Source organism: Raphanus sativus, chromosome 4, assembly GCF_000801105.2.
Source record: "Raphanus sativus cultivar WK10039 chromosome 4, ASM80110v3, whole genome shotgun sequence".
Classification (NCBI taxonomy): Eukaryota; Viridiplantae; Streptophyta; class Magnoliopsida; order Brassicales; family Brassicaceae; genus Raphanus; species Raphanus sativus.
This window is the reverse complement of record NC_079514.1, coordinates 6266554-6289892: the sequence shown is the minus strand read 5'-3', so window position 1 is coordinate 6289892 and position 23339 is coordinate 6266554. Positions and strand designations below refer to the sequence as shown.

The 23339-nt window shown below is 38.2% G+C and overlaps 4 protein-coding genes across 4 annotated transcripts; 1 reads left to right on the top strand and 3 right to left on the bottom strand.

Annotated features, from left to right (window-relative positions):
- Positions 1-29: 29 nt before the first annotated feature.
- On the bottom strand, positions 30-9008 carry LOC108854676 (tripeptidyl-peptidase 2). Its single transcript, XM_018628292.2, has 34 exons — positions 8537-9008; positions 8315-8393; positions 8168-8241; positions 7934-8043; positions 7718-7798; positions 7528-7614; positions 7292-7434; positions 7034-7184; positions 6836-6958; positions 6536-6619; positions 6253-6440; positions 5998-6172; positions 5773-5894; positions 5618-5697; positions 5279-5337; positions 4859-5013; positions 4588-4766; positions 4365-4477; positions 4127-4297; positions 3320-3448; positions 3135-3235; positions 2937-3054; positions 2693-2772; positions 2455-2521; positions 2228-2310; positions 2081-2132; positions 1866-1997; positions 1635-1706; positions 1383-1475; positions 1157-1252; positions 912-1010; positions 728-820; positions 476-631; positions 30-365 (listed from the first exon to the last, which is right to left on the bottom strand). The coding sequence occupies exons 1-34, from the start codon at positions 8991-8993 to the stop codon at positions 207-209; spliced, it is 4161 nt and encodes a 1386-aa protein (XP_018483794.2). The 5' UTR covers positions 8994-9008; the 3' UTR covers positions 30-206.
- A 4331-nt stretch (positions 9009-13339) lies between these two features.
- LOC108853825 (uncharacterized) lies at positions 13340-15130 on the bottom strand. The gene has a single exon (XM_018627269.2). It carries the CDS (start codon positions 14929-14931, stop codon positions 13801-13803), a length of 1131 nt encoding a protein of 376 aa, XP_018482771.1. The 5' UTR covers positions 14932-15130; the 3' UTR covers positions 13340-13800.
- A 1991-nt stretch (positions 15131-17121) lies between these two features.
- LOC108855447 (tubulin beta-9 chain) lies at positions 17122-18971 on the top strand. Its single transcript, XM_018629280.2, has 3 exons — positions 17122-17583; positions 17737-18006; positions 18095-18971. Exons 1-3 carry the CDS (start codon positions 17190-17192, stop codon positions 18769-18771), a joined length of 1341 nt encoding a protein of 446 aa, XP_018484782.1. The 5' UTR covers positions 17122-17189; the 3' UTR covers positions 18772-18971.
- A 9-nt stretch (positions 18972-18980) lies between these two features.
- Positions 18981-20830, bottom strand: LOC108850108 (protein POLLENLESS 3). Its single transcript, XM_018623690.2, is given in 6 exon segments — positions 18981-19623; positions 19697-19765; positions 19849-19930; positions 19933-19996; positions 20071-20283; positions 20416-20830. Coding segments are annotated over 6 exon segments (1281 nt in total). The 5' UTR covers positions 20626-20830.
- Positions 20831-23339: the final 2509 nt, after the last annotated feature.

Here is a 23339-nt window from a genome sequence, read left to right as displayed (position 1 = left end):
TTAAAAATAGAAAAACTAAAAAGGTATAATGAATACAAATAAAATCTGATAATATAGAATTGTACGTTGACAGTTGACACAAATCCTAAATTGTTCAATTCACAACTGGAATATATTGGAACATACAGAGAAAATGAAACAAGTAGGTTTGGGTTTGAGAACAAACGCCTTTTATTGAACGGAAAATGAAGCATTAAGAAGAACAACTAAAAGAGAGGTAAGCTTGTAGGGAAACGAACTTGCATCCACTGCTTCTCATACGTAACCAAATGACTCCAACCTAACTCCTCCAGCAAACCCAGTTTAAGTTCGTATAGTTTCTTATTAGCAGTCTCGTTCTCGTTTTGGATCAAGTCATCAAGTACCTGGACAATCATTATCAATTTGTTTTTTTTTTAGAGTCAGATAATCAATCACATGCAGTTTTTTCTTGGTGCATTTGAAAGATTTGGTAAGACGTGTGTTAGTTGTTTACCTTCAATGCGGTCCCGTGTCGTGAGAGCCGTTTCTCCCTTAGAACAGTGAGAGTGCCGAACTTGGATGATTTCACGTCAACCCATTTTGTCAGTTCTTTGAAATTCTCTTCGAACTTATCCTTTTGGCTACTTCCTTCTTCTTCTTCCTTCTTACCCTGCAACATAATCACCAACTAACACGTTACTAATCTATTAATCAACAGTTAACGATGAAATAACTGAGATCGAATATATATATATGGGTCTTTTGCCTTCAGATTCTCGATTCTCGCCATGGCTAACCCTTTCTGGTATAGTGCTTCTGCTAGTTGGTCACGGGTCATCTCCATTTTTTTCTTTAAAGTCTAGTTTGAACAACAATATAGCACAGTAAGGTGGAGTCGTAAATAAAAGCAAGTAGCTAGTTAATAAAAGTAATAGATAAAGATATCAAACCTCAGCTTCATCATCTTCTGGTTCACTTTTGTCTAGCAAGAATCTTGCTAACTCGTCTACGTCAACACTGCGCACTACTTCGTTTGCAGCATCAATAATCTGCAAGAAAAAACAAGAGGAGATGTTCAGCGTAATTTCCCACACCAATTATACACGCTGAAGAGATTATTGAGCATTTATACTTTTGAGGACTGTATAAGTAGAGCAACAATATTCAGAGATTAGTAACTTATTTGAAACTTCACCTCTTCGTGATGGCTGATTTTGTCCCCACCATCAGACCGAGATAACAAACCTTCCAAGATCTTAGCAAGCAACGGAGTGTAGCTTGGGTATTCAGACTGCCAAGGAACATATGCTCAAGTTAATCATTTCGGATTTGGATACATTTAATCAAAACTTCCCAACTTATGTGGCGTGGCACAAATCATTCGTGAATACGAAAAACATAAAAGCCTTTAGCTGGCAAACCTTGAGACAGGCACACAACTTTTTCCACTCTGAACGCTCTTCCTCAGTTTCTTGTTTAAGGTTCCCAAGAAATTTGATCTTTGTGTCTCGAACCTGATCACAGGAAAATGATTCCGTAAAATATAATGTAGAGAAGAAAACCCACCCCTCAATGTTCACAAAACAAGTACTTGATTTAGTTACATAATAGAATATTCGACCATAAAGTTCAGTAAGAGTCGTCGATATGAAACATGCTTCTGCAAATAGTACCTCTTGTTCCAAGCGTTCTGATACTGATTCACAGCTTTTTGTAGAAGAAACTACCTTCTTGTCTTCCTCAGGCTATTGAATAAAAGACCAACAACAACAACAGAATATCAGAAAATTGGAATACAAGGAAAATCTGATAAAGCCAAACAATGAGCTCATGTACCAGATTGCAATGCATCAAGTATCACTAACCTATAGGAAAACCAGACAATAAAAGGTAGTTTTAAATACCTTAGTTGGTGGAACCACAAATGATATCGGATAAGATACAGGGTTATCCGTTGGATTCCTCCCTTCTTTATCATCAAATGACAATTTCCCATATGATATTTCTCCCACCAACACAGATCCCGGGGGAGTATTCTGCAAGTGAAATCAAAAGTGCACATTTGAGAGCAATATAATGCATCAGAACACTAATTATACTTTTCAACAATCTACTAAACCTTGGGTAGCTTATCCTTAGTTGGTGGGCCCAGATAAAATGCTTCCTTCACCCTGCAGGTGATAAATGAGGTGAGAAAAACAATCAGAGAACAACCAAAGTAGCTTTAGTCAGACAACTTAAAAGTAGTAATGAGCTAAAAGAGTACCCTGGCATTAGAACAGAGGATTTAAAGGCACCATTTCCTGTGACTGGACCATCTGGTTCAGAGTGTAAGTTCAGCCGAATCTCCTACATCACCAACAAAATAGATTTAAATATCAGTTGCTAAAGAACATCTAACATCAGCATACATGCAAAAAGAATTAACTCCAACTTTTTCTTGGTAAAACATCTAGCTTCTTAAGATAAAGTAAAACATAATCAAAATCTTACCCCCATGTTTCTTTCAATAAACACAGTGAGCTGCTTCAACTTTTCCAGCAACTGCACATTTTCATGCCTGGTGAAAGCAATTAGCTTTTAGATAGTAGACTAAGTACGTAACTGTGAAACAAAGTTGTCAACCATGAAATATATTTTACAGAGGTTGGTTCTGGCTGGAGATCTCGTGTGCACAAACTCAACTTTTCAAATTTTAAAACAGCTGCAACATCAAAGATGTAGCACAAACCTTAGATACAGCTGAAGTTTATATTCTCCCTTGGGAAGTTTGGAAGACTCCGGATAAACATCACCCGTTGCATATACACGCTGAAAAATATCAGGACAACATGTTAAGGCAAGAAAATACTGTAAAAGTAAGACATAACCAAATTTGCTACACAAGAAAAGTAGAAACGCGTTTTTACAGGACATAACCGAACTAGGGTACACTTTATCATATCAGATTTTTAGGTGGCAAGTTCGAAGAGTACCTTGTTGGCATCAGAGATCATATAAAATTGGGACTCAAACTTAGTGTCATATATGCGATTGTTCAATAAGGGTATATAAGGTTTCACTTCAGCTGCATCGTCTAATTTGAACTTGTAGCTGCAGAAACAGAAGGATGCAAATTATTGTAACAATTTGATAAATAGATAAGTAACTAAGAAAGTAGAAGCATAACCCACGTTAATGTCAATGCTAGTATCTGTTTGCCCGACAGTAGTCTATCGCGCCCAGTTGATAGAGTCTTGAGTTGTGTATCAACAGGTTGATATGGAACTCGTATCTTCAGTTAAAACAAAACACCATCCATAAACAATTCTAAAATTACAGGAAAAAGGAGAAGATACCATCTCCACACGTAATGTACCTTGTTCAGAACAGCTACGGGAACGAGTTTTTCAGATGCCAATAGTGCTTCAGCTTCAACTTTTATTGGTGCTTCACTTCCATCAAGTATCAATTCTTCTTTATTGACACCAATTCCGTGGAATTCGATCTAGAAAAAACATATAACTTACATCAATTCGTATCTAACAACTCACAATGTACTCGATACAGTTAGTAGGCCTGGGTGACTTGAACTTAAAACTTTGTTCGTAACATTAGTCTGACAGCATGAAGACTGGTCAATAACACATTTTATATACCTATACACCTGGAATTTGTTTACAAAACCACTCCTATTGACCCCAATTCCATGGACCTCAATCTCGAATACACATAACTTGCATCAAATCATTTCTAACAAGTTACAATGCAATATAGTTATTAGTTAGTAGGCCTGAGCTACTTGAACATAGAGAACTTCGTTCAAAAGATTGTTGTGACAACATGGAGACTGGTCAATAACACATTTTATACCTATTCACCTGAAATTCGTTTCCAAACCCATTCCTAAACGAGAATGCATATGCAGGGGTAACTATTACTTAACCGGATACCTAACATCCAACTAAGTTGATGCTAAAACTGGTAAGGGAGCCAAACTGCAGAAAGAAATAAGCAAAGAATCAAAATTGGCCAAAAGATACACCAGCATGATCAATGCAATTCAGTTAGGAAACCAGCACGATTAAAACAAAAAGGGGGAAAATATCTTATAACTTTCATTACCTGACACATGTCAACACAAAAGACAATAAAACTCACACACACACATAATTGTTGGTTCTACCTCAAAGTCAACGATAGTTGGTTCACGACTTCCAAGGCCACTGGACCAGAACTGAGCTAGAGCTAGTTCCATTGTTTGACCACTAACCACAGGAAACGCAAAACTTTTAGCAGAGGGAGATGCGAAAGTTGCTGCGCTCTCCCACTTGATAGGCCTTCGCAATGGGCAAAGCTGCAGATCAAGTAACGATTAGAACCAGCAGCAACAGAGACGTGAACTCTGCTTAAACGTTTCCTACCTGAAGGGTATCAATATAAAATCTCCGTGTAGTATCAAACCCTGAAGTCCGTATTGTAGCCTCAGCCCATGTCGCTCCATGTGGTACTTCCATATACCTCCGTTCAATGTGGCCTGCGGTTAGAATTATTGAGAAAAAGGAAAAACAATATAAAAATTGGCAGTCATTTAAGAGGACTTGTTTGTTGTATAAATCACACATTACAAAAATCACAAACAATTACCTGAGACGAAAGACATTTCTTGAAATGAAATAACTGGAGGTCGATTTGCCACAGTCTTGGGAACTATTATTGTCACCGGGATTCTGAAAAGAGCACCACGCTGTGGAGCTTTGCAATCAATTCCAAAAACTTCAAAGTAATGCACACCATCCCCAAGATTTGTGGGGTCCACAACAACGCTGAAAAAGATGATAGAATCTTACTACAGAGATAAGCTGGTAAGAAAAAAATAAACACGAGCAGCTAAGATTTAGGATTTTAAAACACTAACTTGAAGCTACGTCCGTTATGAGTGAGAAGTAGATAATCAGGAACCCGTACAACTTCTTCGTCTGTGGAGTGCAACTCAAGGCATTCTTCAAAAGGCACAAGTTCCTTTAAATTACTTGCACCTTCATGGAACTTCGGGTCAACTTGTACGGTCCACTGTAAAGTCAAAACTATGCTTGTTTCACAAAACAGACAGGAGAGATCACAAAGTCTGAAAGTGAAATATATTATCCCGAAGGAGGTAAAATTTGTTAAGGAAAATTTCTGACTCCATGACAGGGCATCCAAGAAATTATTCCACAAAAAGGATGACTATAGCATGTCGTATGAAGATAATGACTGTTTATATAGAATATAAGTTAGAATGCATTTGAGCAGATTACTATGCATACTAAGATATTCCTGTGATATAACAGTTCACCTCTGTAGATTGTCTGCACGCAGAAGCCTCCCGCAGGTAGATGCCCCGTGATGTTGGAGCTGTGTTCATAGAGTTCATAATCTTCTTAAAAGATAGGTTCATATTTTGTCGAAAAAAGAAAAAAATTGAGGAAACTTTTCCCCAGCCAAAAGCAGGGAGGCCTTTTAGATTAGAAGCTACACAGAGACACTACCACTAAGATGCATTTGCAAAACATATGATGGAAATCAACACATTCAGTTGTTCTGTTTATCTTCAATGAGAGTGTGGGATATGCTTCAGCAAGCAAGTTTCCAACAAGTTTCTACCTTGAGAACTTAAAAGCAAATGTTTACGTACTTGTTTTCCCCGAGAGATTGACCTTTATCTGATAAAATACGCAGGGATAGTCCTTAAACTGTTTCAAATATTCATATGCCCTGCCATGACAAAATAAATGAGAACTAACTATTTAAAATATCGTGTCAAATTAATTGCAGGTTATAGAATCTTACTTATCAATTTGCATTAGCCCGTGTCCAGCAGTTAGTTTATCCTCAGGTAGATCACCTACCGGAGTTGATGTATTTTCAAGGGCCCTTCTTACACTGTACGGGCTAACTGGGATGCCTTCAGCCTGCAGAAGCATAAAAGAATTTCAGCAGCTGAACATTCGCTGCAAAAAAAAAGGAAAAAGAAACAAATTTGCCAAGAGGAAAATATAATGCTGGCGAAGAAACCTTCATAGCACTTAAAAGTAACGCAATTGCTCCACAGGCAGAAGGAGATGACATCGATGTTCCGTTCATGAGCATGCGTCTTTGAAGCGTCCATGTAGGAACAGGAGCAACAGCCCCACCAGGTGCACTTATGCATACACCAAGATCCCCATCAGAGGTTGGCCCCCGGCTTGACCTACAATATAACAATAACTATTTCATGCTAGCTACAACTGGCAATAGAATAAATGAAAAGAACAAAAAATGTGAAATTACCAAGTGTACTCAAGCCCCTCACTGGGAGGTTCCACCACCGAATGGGCCCCAGCTGCCATTGCAGGAGAAACATATGCACCAACACTAATGATACTGGAAGTTGTTCCACCAGGTGCACCAACTGTTGTCAATGCTGGGCCATTGTTGCCAGCACTACTTACAAATACTAGGCGTCTCTTGTTCACAGCCTAAAACATACCAGAATGTAACCATAAGTAAGATTAAAAGCATAAGACACAACCAACTAAATGCTGAGTAACAAATACAAGAGTTTGGATGTTACTTCAGTAACAAGATCAACAAAGCGTCCATAGTCTGGAAGTAATGTTGCTTCTCCATAACTCATGTTGACAAGATCACAATTATGCTGCAACATTACAACAGAAGTCAGCATATACAAAAAAAAACCGTAATAACTCTGTCAATGCAAAGCAGTTATATATAACAGTCCACACAGACATGAATTCCATACAAGCACTACTTACCACTTGTTTTGTTCAAACTTCAAACAATATAATGTTAGCAAGTGACAAATGCATTTTTCAGCTAACGGTATACCATTGTCACTAAAATGAATTATTACCTCCAGGGCAGCTATCAATGCCCGTGTCAAGCCAGTTCCGGTCTCCATTGACCCTAACCGCGAGTCTCCAATTTTACAAGATATTATCTGTGCACCAGGTGCAACACCGTTTAACAAGTACTCCTAGCATACACATAGAACGAAAGTTAATTGACTGCAAAAAATTATCAATAATAATTTATATATATGAGTTAGCACCTCAGGGTGGTGTGCAGTAGCTATCCCAGCAACATGAGTGCCATGCGGAGAACTATCGGTTACAATGCTTAGGACCTTTCCCTCATCATACACGTTAGCAACAAAGGAGCAAGCATCTAGTCGGCTAAACACGCCGTACTTCCGCTCAATTCTGATTTACATTTTAGATTGGCATTGAAAATAAAGTAAAACTGGAGAACTCCCAAGTGAAAACTTTCTAAAGTTAAGTAAGAGATAGATATATAAAGGAAGACTTGCCGGTAATTAGTCAGGGGGGAAAAGTCTGCTAGTTTCCCGCAATCTGGATCTTCTTCAAGACTCTGCGTATCAAGTGCAACCCTCCATACTTCTCCATCATGCCACACAACAGCATCAATAACAGGCCCTTTGTCTTCATATTTCTACAGTAAAACAATTGATTTACAGCACAGATTCAAGAAAACAGTGAACAAGTATACAGAATAAAACTAGTAAAGGAAAGTCTCTAAACTTACATCAGCTTGTTTCTTTAGGAAATCAACTCTGCTTTGGAGGTCTTCACGTGTCTTCTTCAGTTTCGCATCATCCACCTTGCTATGCTTCTGGAGGCAAGAATCAAAAAGAATGAGGTCTCAATATTATATGAATAGCAGTGGCAGACTCAGAACATTCACTATACAACCAAATTCAGCATCTCCGTATCACCTGATCGAAATCATACAGAATCTTTACAGCCTTTGCAATTTCTTCCTGATTCTTTTCATCCCATACTTTCCTTCTCTCTTTCTGTATGATAAGATAGACAGATAGAAGTCTTAGACAATAAGATTGCAAATCAGTTACACAAAACTTTGGTGTAAGATTTTCCGATTATATAACTAATCCAGCAGACCAAAAAGGGATCACGTCTTTAATGGCTACCTTAACACGAGAAGTTAAGTCATCAGTAAATAGCTGGTAAACCAACTTGCAACCTACACGCCACTCTCCAGTAGGGTTTTCCCATGAAGAATTGACAACCAAAGGTGCCCCTGTAACAAATTAATTTATACATAAGAAAATGATCAACGTATGTCATACATAGCTAGAGAATGGACAACAACAACAAACCAACAATGAGCAAGAAAACTATCTTCCTAGATAAAAATCACCAACCTGATGCTCCACGAATGAGACCATCTCCATTGGCTTTCACCACTGTGGAAGTATCTATATCCCCACTTCCAGTACTGAGTGATAAAAAAAAAAGGAAACCATCAAATCACATTCAATTCGAATGATTAAAGAACAGTAGATTCTTACCAGTCGATGACGTCCAGAACCTTTGGCTTTCCATCAGATGTTACATGCAAGCCAGCAGCAGAAGGATCAAAACCAGAATCTACACAAATATCATTATAGTCAGCTCCTCAATCAGAGATACATATACAAACGAGATCAACGTCTACAGACTATAGAACCAAAATAATCTCTCAAGTGATCTGATCCAGTATAAACAACCTAGACTAAGATTGAAGGAAGTACCAAAGATAGCGATAACGACGCCGCGGCCGTCGTACTCAGGATGAGCTTCGAGGAAGAGATCCGCGCGGATTTCTTTCTTAGGCATGAGGGAAGCAAGGAAGGTTGATTCGTTCAGCTTGAAGTTAGCTACAGAAGCGTTATCAGCTCCAGCGCAAGCGAGTCCGCCTCCGCGTCCACTTCCTCCGCCGCCACAATCGACGCGAGAAGCCGTTAGAGTCTCAGAAGAGGAAGAACAAGGCATCGCCGAGGAACCGCTCCGTCGTCTTAATCGGATTCCACGAGAGCGAAAGCGAGAGGTGTTAAGGGAGTTGAGTCTTCGATGAAGAAACGGGGAAGAAATATAATCACGTGGAAGAGAGAGTGACGTGGAGGGAGAAGGTGAAGCCCAATAAGACGAACAGCACGAGGGGCCTTTGACGAACGTGCCGCCAATCTGTAGCTGCAGACTCAGATCCATCTTTGGGATGTGTGTGTTGATTACGTGGTAAGGGTGTTTATGTAAATTAACAGGTTAGAGTCATGTTCACGGAGGTGGCTTACTGTCACTGGTGGCTTGCTTGCTTGCTTGCTCTCTAATGGATAACGATATTATTTTGGACTTCACTCTATTTTCTTAATTATATTGTTTACTAATCTAATAACGAGATAAATGTGAAATTAAACAAAACTTTTTTTGTTTTGTTGGTCAAGGTCAATAAAACTTGATCAGTAATTCGAGGAGGCCCATAATCTTCAGGTCTTCTCATGTGAGCGAATCGATTTTCACATGGGCTATTGTTGGACGAGCCCATAATCCCTCCTCTATTTTGATTTCTCAAGGCCAAAACAGATTGAAAAGATTTACTGTTCTGCATCAAGAAAAGATCATAATGAAACCCACATACACATGACCCTTTACATTTGTTGGGAACATTATACAATAGAAAACTCGTATACATTACCAATATAGTTTGGATATGGTGTGTTGTCTTTTTTGGGTATTAAAAATACACATAAACATGACCCTTTACATTTGTTGGGAACACCACTTAATTAGCAAGTCATGTGTACACATATCTTAATGCTAGACATGATTGAGCAATGAGCAATCAGTGCAACTAAATTCATACAGCACTATGGATATATTTTATAATATTTTCCAGCAGATACGATTTCATCTATAGATTCAATAATATTCTCACTTTCACTTTTAACAATGACAATTTAGCCGGCTCAACGTTAATGCCTTAAAAGTGCCTTTCACTATTAACAATTAAACTAGATCTTGACCCGCGCTTTGGAAGCGCGGAATATTTTACGATGAAAAATTTCACTAATAACTTAACAAATATTTTGTTAACTTTTAAAGGTGTGTATTTAAAATATTTTTGTATTTAAATCAGTGTTTTTAAATTCAACCCGATTGTGATTATACCGGTTAATCCGGAGATCTAACAATTCAATTTAGTTTTTTAAAATATTCATATTAAAAAGTCACTAAAACCCGAGACTAACCGATTGAACTCATGGATGACCGATATGTAACCTAATTTGATTGAAATTGTAATATTTTCATAATTTGTAATCTTATAATCCAAATTTTGAAGTTTATTATTTTGTAATTTATAAAATTATGACGTTTCTACAAAATTTTAAAGAGAAAATGATGGATATAAAATAACTAAGATTAATTATTGTATTGTTTGGAAACATTGATAGTAGTATATAAAATATATTGTTTGGAAATATTGATAGTAGTATAAATAAATAAGTATATTGTTTGGAAACATGGATAGTAGTATAAAGAAAGGAACATTAGTGATTTAATGTAGATTTAATTATAAAGTATAAAAGTATATTTAATTTAAAAACTTACAAAATAAATGTTAGGTCCAACAGAATGTTTCTGTTTTAATAAGATAGATTTTCAAAAAATATTAATAACTTGTTTTCCTTCACAGTAAACAATTATATAATTAAAAAGTGAAAAACAGATAACAAATCCTATCATCTCTCTCTCTTAAAAATCGCTCCGACTTCTTTCTAAGGCAACCATCGCGGTGATTTGTGTTCTCCGGCCGACGGGTGGGCTTCCATAGCTACCGTCGGTCCGGCTCTCGATTTCCTTTTCGCCTTGCGTTTTTTCTTTTCTGTTTCTTTGCGGCTTTTCTATTTCCGGCATCGCACCTTTACCTTTGGTGGTCGGCCGGCTATGACTCCGACGTTGTACCGTCCACACCGAGGTAAACGTTCGGCTTAAGATACTTTGTACGGTTTTTCCGCGTTTTATGATGGCGGTTCGGGTTTTTGGCGAGTCGGGTTGTCCGACGGGTGACTCAGTGCATGTGATGGTTTTGCTTCGGGATGAGATCCTGGCTGTTTCGCGGTGATACTCTACGGTGAAGGAAGTAAAGTGGTGGAAGCTGGTGACTTCGGTGGCCTAGGATGAGTGCTCGGAACTTCCCATGAAGCTCTCTGTTCAAAAGGTCAGGCGAAGTACGATGAAAGGGGAGTATGCAGTCTCCGGTGAGTTCCGGCAAACCTATTGTTTGGTGTCGTCTTCTCCGGTGAGGGCTCCGATGATTAGGCCACGGCGGGTGGCTGGAAGATGAAGCGGTGGCTGAACGGGACGCGTGTCTCCTCATCAGTGAGGAGGTCTATACGTGGTCCCTCTTCGATCAAACCTGGACACGTGGGCCGCGTGGTGGCCTTGGGTGTCAGTTTTAATGTTGTTGGGCTTTGGCCCATTTGCATTTTTCATGTGAGCCCTTTGTGTTGGGCTTTTCTGTATTGTATGGTACTGTTTTCTTTGGGTTTGGGCCCTGTTAATAAAATATATTAGATGGCAAAAAAAAAAACAATTATATAATTAACAATTATTTCTTCTGTTCATATGTTTTTGTTTTTAATTTACAGTTTCACTAGGTGATAACCTGCGCCTTGCGCAGGGTGAATGACCAAAAGAAAATTTTTATTTTTAATTTATAGATATTAAAAATTTTAAAGTTATAAGCACACATATTAGATCTAACGGTAGCCATCTTCGAAAGGGTGCATGTTTATATAATGTAAGATTAATGGTTTTTAAGAAAAAACTTTTGTAATTGGTTATGTGTCAGATTTATTTTATTAAAATGAAATATATAACAGTATGCAATAACTTTAGTCCATTTATTATGGATTTAAGACAAATCAAAACATAATGAAATAGAAGTATTATTTTCATAATAAAATTTATGATTATAATATTATAAGAAACACTGGTAATAAAAAATACGCAAGAAATAAATTATAAAGAAACAAAATAAACTGATAAAGAAAAAAAGTCACAAAAATTCTTCAGAACTCCTGATTTGCACTCCTATAAATAGAAATAACTAAGGATTCGTTTATCAAAATAAATCCAGCGGCAGTAATTATGCACATAACAATACAGTTATATGATCTCATATGCTTTAAATAAAGTACTAAAAAATAATATTAAGGTCAGAAGAAAAAGAAATGGTACTATATCCTGACAATATTCACCCTAACCTTTCACATTGTCTTGAAAGGTTTCGAATCGGACACGTTTGTAAATCCAGCCATGAATTTACTTGAGAGAGAACTTTGATAAATAGTGTGTCGGGAAGAAGATTGTGGTGAGTCTCTTGAATTGTAGAAATATATTTATATTAAGACGTCAAACCCGTGTAGGGTTGAACGAAACCTTGATATGATAAAGCCGTAACTAAAGTAAAATATTATTTAATATAAAATAACATGCCCACCAATTACATGAGCTACGATCGTCCTTAATTTATTAGTCAACGTAATAATGTAATTTCTCTTTATATGACAAAATTAAAGGAAACGACATCAAGGTCGATGCATAATTGATTCAATAATTTGAAATAATAATTTATACTTCCTTATATACAACAATCAAATAATATTAAAAGAGTCTGACCCTAATTGAGTTCCTATAATTACCAGAAAAATCAAGGAATCAAATACCGTTTGGCATTATTGACCCATAATTATGGTTCTCGAAATAAGTAAATGTTTCCAAAATCGTAAATCTAATAATATCAAAGTTATTAGAAGTTTCCTTTCAACAATGAAGTGCCCGGTTGATCATTGAGAAAATAACCTTTTATTTAATGTCACCTTGATTTGAATTTGTATTTTTAAATTGATTACGATAAATTTGAATATAGGGTCCTGGTTTTACGTATAGAGTTTTGCTATGTCTGATGGACCTTTAAGAAGACATTATTGTTATTGTTATCATATATAAAATACAATAATACTTTGTGTTGATTTATATGTATCAAAACTATCATGAAAAATGATTTGTATGTATCAAAACTATCATGATAAAATAATTTATATGTATCAAACTTTTGAGATAAAATGATTAGATTACGTTTATAAAATGATTAGATATATACGATAATTATATATTTATAATATATACGATAATTATATATAATGAAGACTTGTAAAAACCATCAAAACTATCATGATAAAATAATATATATGTATCAAAAGTCTGATAAAATGATTAGATTGCATTGATAAAATAATTAGATGGCGTTGAGAATTATATATAAAATGTTATATGATGAAGACTTGTAGAAACCAAGAGAAGACTCAGATTTTTTGGTCTCTTCAATTTAAATATATAAAGTAAAATTTATAAAGACCATGCTTGGGATGAAGATTGTGAATATAGTACATACGATAGGGCATTTGTATTTTAGTTTGTATTTTGATTTCGATCTGGTAAGACTGAGACAAAATATCGTATGAAACCATATTTCAATCCATAGTAACAAATAATGAGAGAACCGTGTAAATAATAATCGAATGCATTCAACATATAATCCGTGACTCAGAATATGGTAAATAATAATGCAAGAACATGAATCATAGACATGATTTATTTGGTTAGTCAATAAGTAAAAACTTAGATTATATTAGTTAAGTAACAATCTAATGACTAATGGCAATTATTGTAATTAGTCTAGTTAATTAAGGGTTCTTGAAATTAGGTTGTGAGAGAGTTTATGGTGATGACACCTAAGAAATGGCACACTTGTAAATCACACATGAATTAAAGGTTACTTATTTCTAATGCTCCTAAAATAATATATAAGGGATAAGCAAATTGTAGCTTCGAACTGCCAACTACCCAACAACACTCCCGTCAACACGGTCACCGCTGATCCGTAGGGCCCCACCGCTGCCACGGAAACGGAACAAAACAAAAATTTCTCAAAGGCCGAGTCTTTTCTGGTGCCTCAGAGCCTAGTCTGAAATCTGCAGCAGACCAATTTCAAAATGAGACACGAAGGTAGTGTCAGACCAATAGCTAAGACTTTCCCGCTTAACAATCCAGCAAGAGCGATCACTATCATCACAACCGCCTTCGTTTGATCCCCTTTCGATCCAGATTCTTTTTCGATCTCTTCACAGCTCTCCAGCAATGGCGGATCATTCGATCCAACAGATACTTCGCTCTCGATTCTATCGTCAGGGTACAAACTCGACACTTCCCTCACATATGTCTCTTCTTCTTCTTCAACTACCTCTACTCCTAATTGCGCTTCTTCTTTTTCTTTTAGCTTCGTCTTCCTCTTCTTCTTGTAACTCCTCAACTTCTTCACTATCTTCGACTTGAGCTTCCCGCTTTTACTCTTCTCTTTCGTGAACACCACGTCTCTGATCTCCTGCATCTCTCTCTCCTCCTCCGCCACAGGTTTCGCCTCATCCAATGTCGACGCTTCCTCAACGCAATCTCTCGATTCTTCAAAGCTTTCAACGATTTCGAAAGAGACCAATGATGATTCTTCTAGCTTCTCTTTACGGTTCCTCCCTATAAGCGAATGGAGCCGAACCTGCGGGTCGGGGCGGAGGTTGGGGAGATTGAACACGCGCGCCACCAAGAGCTCGAGGAAGAGGAGGGAGAAGGCGGAGAGAGTGATCCCCAATGCTAGCTTTTTGGTGCTCAGGGCGAGCACAGCCACAAAGAAAACCTTAATCACAACCACCGTCAAAACGCATCCTCCTCCTCCGCCGCGACGGTCGCCGTTTCCATCGCTGTCGCCGTCGTCTATACTCTCCGCACTGACGGGGATCTCCTCGATCTTACTCGCCGCCGTAACCGACGGTGGATCGAGCTTCTGAGGCAGAGAAGGAGGAGGGGGAGACGGAACACGCAGTCGTGTCGGAACGGTTTGTGTCTGAGCTTCGTTGTTGCGTTTAGAAGAAGATTTCTTGAGGCGATCGCGATTCTTGACGAAGAGGTCGATGAGAGAGGTCGGGAATCCAGTCTCGACGACGAGAGATCCGCCGCGTTTCGGAGATTGTTGGAGGTCCGATACGAATCTCGTGATCCGACCCGATTTCGATTTCTTCCAAGGCAAAGGCATGGCGAAGAGAACAACAATGTAGACGAAAGAGTTTTAATTAATTGATTAGCTCTTCGAAGAACAAGATAAAGTGGTTTATCGAAGAGATAGAGGAGAAGATCAGAAGCATTAATAAGACATGGAGAAAGAAAAGGAAGAGAAGAAGAAGAAGAATGCTTGCTTTTCTTTGCGCAGAAAGTGAAGGCCGATTGTAAGAGAGCTATATGATGGAAGAAACTGCTATAAAGACATTATTACACGACGACCCGCCTTTGACCATTTATTTGTATTTTCCTCGCTTTTAATTTCTTTTCCATAATATGATATATGTACAACTGGTACCACACAGGGGTGGGTGGAGTTTTAGATTTAACACTTTGAACTGAACCAAATAAAACCCAAAATTGTTGACCAAAAAAACCCCCCCAAAATTAAAATCAAATCACAATATCAATAGCCAATAGAATTAAAATCAAATCACAATATCAATAGCCAATCAATAACCTTTGAAACCTAATTATAAACAAAACTTTATAATTGTAATTAACGAATTTATATATTTTAGATCTAACTTACTGGAATTTAGACTCTACAAAAACTATTTTATCCATATTCACCTTATGTAGAAATATTTATACTGGTAGTATATAATACTCACTTCAGTAGTTTAATGTTTAAGCGAGCAACACTACTGATTAAAAGCTAATTTAAAAGAATAAAAAAATCTATTACATTAACGAAAGACATGGAAATGAGCACTGTTTTTTTTTATAATTTGGCTTAGGACTTTCTTTTTGGTAATCAATTTTGCTTAAGGACTTCTTAGATAATATATCCATCACGAATTTTCAGACCATTCTGAAATATATTTATTTGTGTTCATTTATATTTTGTAAAACAAACAAATTATATGCCTCAAACTATAAAACTAAACCGAAAACCAAATTCTTCATTGTGTATTTAAATTTAGACATTGGCATGGTTAGTCAGTTGTAGTCTTGTATCTTTTTTTTCGTTCAACTTGTAATCTTGTAGCTATTTCAAGATTCTTTTGTTTTATAATTTTTTTTTAAATTATACAGAAATATACTAGTTCCACAGAAGTGGTCCAGACTAGTCATGTGTTACCACATGTCGGTAATCTGTCTTTGGTGATGCCGAAATGTTAATTATTCAGTAGCCGGAATTCGAACCCAGGTGGCAAAACTCACAGCTGTAAACTCTTTATCAACTGAGTTAGAAACTCCGATTTTATTTTATATTTTTTCCAAAGGTAGTTTGTAAAATACTTCCTATCGTTTAAACTAGTAACTATAACTCTATAAACTTTGTAAATAGTTACTACACACTTCTGAGTTCTGACCGTAGACAAAACTTTATTTTTAATTTTTTTTGGTAAAAAAAACTTTATTTACAGTTATATGTTAAAAACATTTTTAACGACAATTATCCAAAATCCAAATTGTTATCTTTTATGTTGTTTTTTTCTTTTAACTGGCTATCTTTTATGTTGTTTTGACAAAAAAAAATCCGCACAACTAAACTTTTGATATAAAAGAGTATGTATATTTTTTTTACTTGAAATATGTTCGAGTATCAACTACAGTAAAACCTCTATAAATTAATAATGTTAGAACTATACCAAAACTATAATTTTTTATTAATTTATAGAGAATATTAATTTATCGAAATACTAATTGAACCAAAAATTTAATTTGGAATTATAAAATTATATTAATTTATAGAAATATTAATTTATAGATTATTAATTTAAAGAGATTATACTGTAAATCTAACTCGTCTATTTTCAACAGTGTTGTAAACATACTGGAGAAAACCATATTAAGCAGTTTTATAGGTTGGCAACAATTAGCATTGGCCTTGCCCTGTAACTCATTTATTTCGGATTTCTGTTATCAGCTAATCTAGTTTATTATGGTTGATTTTCTAAATAACTACATGCCTAAAAACGGTGCCAACAGATCAATTAGCTCTAAACAACAAAGGAAAATCCACTGATGACGCAAAATCAAATCTTCTGGTCTTTATAGCACACAAAGAAACCGAATCGAGAAAAGATAGAAACTATTAGGGGTTAATTAAGAGACCAAGAGAATATAAAGGACCATATTGCAAATAACGACAGAGTTTTCAAAAAAGAAGAACGTAAACTATATATAGCCGATTACTACCCCATTCAAAAAGTTCTTTTGTTCTTATTATTACCCCTCAATCATTTTCTCGAGAAAACGACAAGCGAGAGAAAACATCTGAGGAAAATGAGAGAGATCCTTCACATCCAAGGAGGCCAGTGCGGGAACCAGATCGGAGCTAAGTTCTGGGAAGTCATCTGCGGCGAGCACGCCATCGACCCCACGGGACAGTACCGCGGCGACTCGGATCTCCAGCTCGAGAGGATCGATGTCTACTACAACGAAGCCAGCGGGGGCAAGTACGTCCCGCGCGCCGTCCTCATGGATCTGGAGCCCGGAACGATGGACTCCCTCAGATCCGGGCCGTTCGGTCAGATTTTCCGGCCGGATAACTTCGTGTTCGGGCAGTCCGGCGCGGGGAATAACTGGGCGAAGGGGCATTATACGGAGGGGGCTGAGTTGATTGATTCGGTGATGGACGTTGTGAGGAAGGAGGCTGAGAACTCTGATTGTCTTCAAGGTGAGAGAGATTCGCGTTTCGTTTTCTAGATCTGCTTCGGTTAGGAACGGTTAAGGAATATATAAAATTTGGTTTGTTTCGGTTTGAGTTAAGTATTTTGAACCGGCTATTTCGGTTTTCAGTTCAGAGTCTGATGCTTTTTTATTTGAACAGGTTTTCAAGTGTGTCATTCTTTGGGAGGAGGAACTGGCTCTGGAATGGGAACTCTACTTATCTCCAAGATAAGGGAGGAGTATCCAGATCGTATGATGATGACCTTCTCTGTTTTCCCTTCTCCTAAGGTCTCCGACACCGTCGTTGAGCCGTACAACGCTACACTCTCCGTTCACCAGCTTGTTGAGAACGCTGACGAGTGTATGGTTTTGGATAACGAAGCTCTCTACGATATCTGTTTCCGCACATTGAAGCTCTCTAATCCTTCATGTGAGTGTATTACAAACAAAGCCTCTTGTTTCCCTTATGTGTGATTGTACTTTGAAAAAAACCACTGACTTTGTTCTTGTTTCTTTAGTTGGTGACCTTAACCACCTCATCTCAGCTACCATGAGCGGTGTCACGTGCTGCCTCCGTTTCCCTGGACAACTAAACTCCGACCTAAGAAAGCTCGCTGTCAATCTCATCCCTTTCCCGAGGCTCCACTTCTTCATGGTTGGTTTTGCACCATTGACATCAAGAGGGTCGCAGCAATACAGCGCCTTAAGCGTCCCTGAGCTAACCCAACAGATGTGGGATGCCAAAAACATGATGTGCGCAGCTGATCCTCGCCATGGACGTTACTTGACCGCTTCTGCTCTGTTCCGTGGGAAGATGAGCACTAAAGAGGTTGACGAACAGATGATGAACGTCCAGAACAAGAACTCATCGTACTTTGTTGAGTGGATTCCAAACAACGTGAAATCAAGCGTCTGCGATATAGCTCCAACGGGTTTGAAAATGGCGTCGACTTTCATAGGAAACTCGACTTCGATCCAGGAAATGTTTAGGCGTGTGAGTGAACAGTTCACTGCTATGTTCAGGAGAAAAGCTTTCCTTCATTGGTACACGGGAGAAGGAATGGACGAGATGGAGTTCACCGAAGCTGAGAGTAACATGAACGATCTTGTTGCTGAGTACCAGCAATATCAGGATGCTACAGTCGGCGAAGAAGAGTATGAGGAGGACGAAGAGGAAGAAGAAGAAGAAGCTTAAGAAGACATATGATTGATTACTACTTTCACACAAGCTGTAAGTCGTGTCATTCATTTCTTTGTTATTTTTGTTCACTGAATTGAAGTTTCTCTTTTATGTGCTTTGTGTGTTTTGTTACTGAACCAAGATTTGTACTGGAATGTAAAATCCCATATGCCTATGCAAACATTTCAATGTCGAGCCTATACAGTTTATGCGGTTTTAAGCTCTCACTGCAGTCTTTCTTCATCTTCCTCTTCGGCCATATCTGCCCAGCTTTTCTTAGTTCCACTCTTCAAACAGTCTGAAGTATCGTTGATGTATTCATGGAGATCATGAATCATGTTCTGGTCCAGCTTCTTTCCCTTCATGGGTTCTTCTCCTCCTTCTCCGCTCTTCAAATTCTTAACACGCTCAGAACGAACAGGTTTGTCAAACAGTAGCTTCCGAGCTGCCCCTCCTGTCTCTTCCTCAGACACCCCATTCGTCTGATCCATTTTGTATCCTCGTGGTTGTGTAAACAAGCCTGCAGAGTTCTGTCTAACAGACGCTGGAGAAGAAGGAACATGTGAGTACTTCCTGTTTGCGTTTCTAGGAGCTTTGTTTTCCTTCATTGTTCCATTTGCAAATGAACATCCCGCGTAGAACTCATCTGGAAGACCACCTTCTGGATCTGTAGATTCCACTTCTGCTAACATCTCAACGGCTCTGTCATAAGACTTTGAGAACGGTTCATCTCCGGACTCACTCTCTGCAGAATGATCTCTCACATCATCAATCAGGGATTTAGCTTCTGGGATTCGACCCATACGCATCAAGCAGATAGCGAGGTTGCACTGTTTGTTTTTGTCAGGTTCCAGACACAAAGCTCTCCTGTTCATGGATAGATAATTGCATATAAAGAAAAGACGCACAAGATCAAAAACACAAACAACAAGAACCAAACCTGTAATGATGCTCTGCAATTCCATAGTTATGTAGCTGTAAGTGAGCCCATCCCAAGTTTCCTAGTACCCTAAAATGTTCAAACGAGAATGAAAACATCAGGCTCAAGAGAGGAAGTACTCACTGAGACAATGCGAGAATAGACTTTGGTACCTTGCCGTCTCTTGCTCGATAGTCATGGTGACATGTTTCCCTTGAACCCGTTTCGCTCTCACGATTCTACCACCAAACCCCATCCTTGCTCGAGTACTTTCAGCTTGTGCTCAAGCAACACAGCTTCTTCTTGAATCCTCCCAGACTTCTGCAAACTCATTTTCAACACATCCATAAACACTTTTCCATAAGAAACAAAAGATATAGAGGCTATGATTTTACTTTGTAGAGCTCGAGGAGCAAGTTATCAATGGAGTCTTGAGCCTCGAGAGGACAGAGATAGCGAAAGGACTTGATAGCTTCGATGCCTTCATCAGACCGGTCAAGCTGTTTCATAACAACAGCCATGTCCTTCAACGCACTATCCACACGATCACCAGCGTTTATTGCAGCCCAGAACAAGGATACTGCTCGGTTCGGATCTTTAGATACTAACTACTTCCACAGAGAAGAAACACAAGTCATTATATACGTGTTTAGCAAGAATTAAATAAGATCTAAAATTAGAAACCCTAGATAAGGGGAAGAAAAATCAATCAATTTTCCCGCGCAAAAATTCAATAACACCTGCGCATGTTTGGCTCTGACGTAAGGGGAATCACCAGAAGGAACCTTGTGAACGACGTGAAAGGGATCGCGGTTCTCCGAAGAAGGTGGTCTTCTCCTCTCCGACATCGGCATCGCCGCCGCATGATCTGTTGTTCTTCTCTCCGGCGGCGGCGGAGTCCAGTATACCCCAGGTGGAGGTGGAGCACGACGATCTTCGAAGGGACACATTCTTTTTCCGAGAAAGTTCACTACTTCAAAGATTTTCCCGGGAATTCAAGTTCTCGTGTTCCTCGCAGAGATCGTTCGAGTAGAGAAGATCAAGAACGTAAAGCGAAAACGCGAGATCAAAAACTTGAAGGACACGTATATAAATAAACGAACTTTTAAGTCTTTTTAAAGCTGGGGCAAAATGGTAATTAAAACCCAGTCAAGTAGGACTGTACGAGTAGAGAGATGGTCAACAAAATAAAGGTTGGGTTTTTTAGTTTTTTCTACGGTTGATGCAAAAGAACTAAAACAAGATTTGAGTTTTACTTTTATGTTTAGATGAACACATCGTCACATTAATTTTCAAAATGATGATTCAGCCCAAATCATTTGATTGACTAGTGTCAGTCAACCATGTAGGAGAAGGACCAATATCTCTCATTTTCTCTTGTATTTATGTCCCTTCTACTTTTTATCGCTAATGAATTAATGTAGGACTGCACGAAATAATAAATATTTATTACATTACACTTTAGTTTTCCCAAATATTCATTACTATTTGCTCCCTTTTTTGGTTCTGAATTGTTTCGGTAAATTCTTCTTTTTGTTCAAAATTTCAATAAAAATTCATCTTTTTTTTTTTTTGAACAACCAATAAATTCATCTATTCCATTCTTTTCCCTATTTAATTGAATTGAATTCTGTAAATTTTTACAAACCAGATTTTAAGGTGCCTGCGTGATTATAGCTTATTTTCCCCAATGTGGTCTCAATCTCTCTTAACTAGTGAAGTAACATTCTTAGCCCTTACCATAAAGGCCAAGAAGAACAAGTCTAAAAAACCACCCTTTCCGCAGAAGTGAGCTTTTAAATTCCTTTGGCGGGTAGCTTCCTCTACGGTAACACTTGGACTCTCTCTATCACATATCATCAGTGTTTTTTCATCAAGCTTACGGTTCTTGTTTGATTACAGATCGACCAGGCAGGAAAGGCCCTCCTCTAGCTTGGATTCAACGTTTGAGAATCGCAGTTGATGTGGCACGTGGTCTAAACTACCTCCATTTCGACAGAGCCGTTTCACACGGTAACCTCAAGGCAACAAACATTCTCTTAGATGGAGCAGAGCTAAACGCACGCGTAGCAGATTACTGCCTCCACCGTCTCATGACACAAGTAGGCACGGTGGAACAGACACTAGACGCAGGCATCCTAGGGTACAGGGCTCCCCGAGCTAGCAGCTTCGAGGAAACCGTAGCCTTCTTTCAAATCAGATGTGTATGCGTTCGGTGTGATACTTCTTGAGGTATTAACGGGAAGATGCGCAGGAGATGTGATCACAGGTGAGCAAGAAGGTGTTGTTGATCTGACTGATTGGGTTAGGTTACGTGTTGCTGAAGGGAGAGGTACGGAGTGTTTTGATTCTGTGTTGACTCAGGAGATGGGAAGTGATACGGTTATAGAGAAAGGCATTAAAGAAGTTCTTGGGATTGCATTTAGGTGTATAAGATCGGTTTCTGAGAGACCTGGTATCAAGACCATTTATGAAGATCTTTCTTCTATTTAGGAACAATTTTTTTTTTTTTGTTTCCTTTTGTGTTTTTATGTTATGTAGGTTCCAATGGAGCTGGAGTTTGGTCCTCCTTTGTCAAGTTCATGCTTTTGTTTCTCGAAAAGCATGTTCTTGATTCAAGTTAGTGTCTTGTGTCTTGTTCGGTTAGCCTTTTTGTTAAACGTTCTCCCTGTAAAAAAAAAAAACTGAAATCTGCTCATGTCTCATGAGTGATTGAAATTTCAAGAATTGCGTCCAACAACGTTCTCCCTGCAACCAACAAGTTTGTGTCCTTACGATGCTTGAGTTAACTTTTGACTTTTGAGTTTGGGGAATAAATAATTGTTTTATAGTATTTTTTTTTAATTTAACACACATTAAAATCCAGACACCGAAGCAGAGCTTTCGTTTTCTGTCGTCTAAAACAAGATTCAATAGTGATATGCATGTGTGGAGCTGGCACAGAGAGCAATAGGGTGTACTAGTAGTCCTAATCCTATGGTAGGTTGTGTCATTGTTAAAGGCGGCAAAGATTGTTGGCCAAGGCTTTCAACCCAAAGCTGGTCAGCCCCATACTACTCAAAGCTATTACAAGAATATGACGCTATAGTACTTTCCTCGTCGTTATCTGATAAACTCTCGAGCGTTTCCTCGCAAGAAGAAGCTGATGTTCGGATGCAACTTATTCAAATCATAGTAGCTAGCAATGCACAAGAGTCTCCTCATATCCTTTCTTCATCCAATACCGTTGAAGAAGCAGGTCCTAAAGTTGTAGTGTTCACCAGCAAGGACTCGTTTGCAGCCAGCAGTAGCGGGGGTTGAAACCGTGTTGTTGGAGAATATAAATTTGGATTCCATCTTGTATTACTGTTATGGCCTTGGTCTATGCAGTGTCTTGTTAGATTTGAGGGGGGACATTAAAGACCTTGAAGTGCTTCTCAGAGATGGTTTTGAGCAGAAGATAGTGGTTAAGGTTTTGCCGCCAATGATGAGAGTCAGGTCTCGTCCATGAACTGATTGAAATCTGTAGCTGTGAGAGATTTGCAGTCTAAGCAATTAGATAATAGCCTTTTGCTAGAGTGCTATCTTTGATGTTTTGATGTATGAATGTGTTAAGTTCTTCAACTTTAAACTGTTACTGAAGGTCTTACATGTTTTTAATTGCATTAGTATGTAAACTTAGAAA

Coding starts and splice junctions, on each gene's coding strand:
- LOC108855447 (XM_018629280.2), top strand. CDS start 17,190: ATGAGAGAGATCCTTCACATCCAAGGAGGCCAGTGCGGGAACCAGATC. Junction 17,584..17,736: donor GAACTCTGATTGTCTTCAAG/GTGAGAGAGATT, acceptor TTATTTGAACAG/GTTTTCAAGTGTGTCATTCT. Junction 18,007..18,094: donor GAAGCTCTCTAATCCTTCAT/GTGAGTGTATTA, acceptor TTGTTTCTTTAG/TTGGTGACCTTAACCACCTC.
- LOC108853825 (XM_018627269.2), bottom strand. CDS start 14,931: ATGCCTTTGCCTTGGAAGAAATCGAAATCGGGTCGGATCACGAGATTC.
- LOC108854676 (XM_018628292.2), bottom strand. CDS start 8,993: ATGGATCTGAGTCTGCAGCTACAGATTGGCGGCACGTTCGTCAAAGGC. Junction 2,773..2,936: donor TGATCTCTGATGCCAACAAG/GTACTCTTCGAA, acceptor GATATTTTTCAG/CGTGTATATGCAACGGGTGA. Junction 1,253..1,382: donor AGTTGTGTGCCTGTCTCAAG/GTTTGCCAGCTA, acceptor GTTCCTTGGCAG/TCTGAATACCCAAGCTACAC.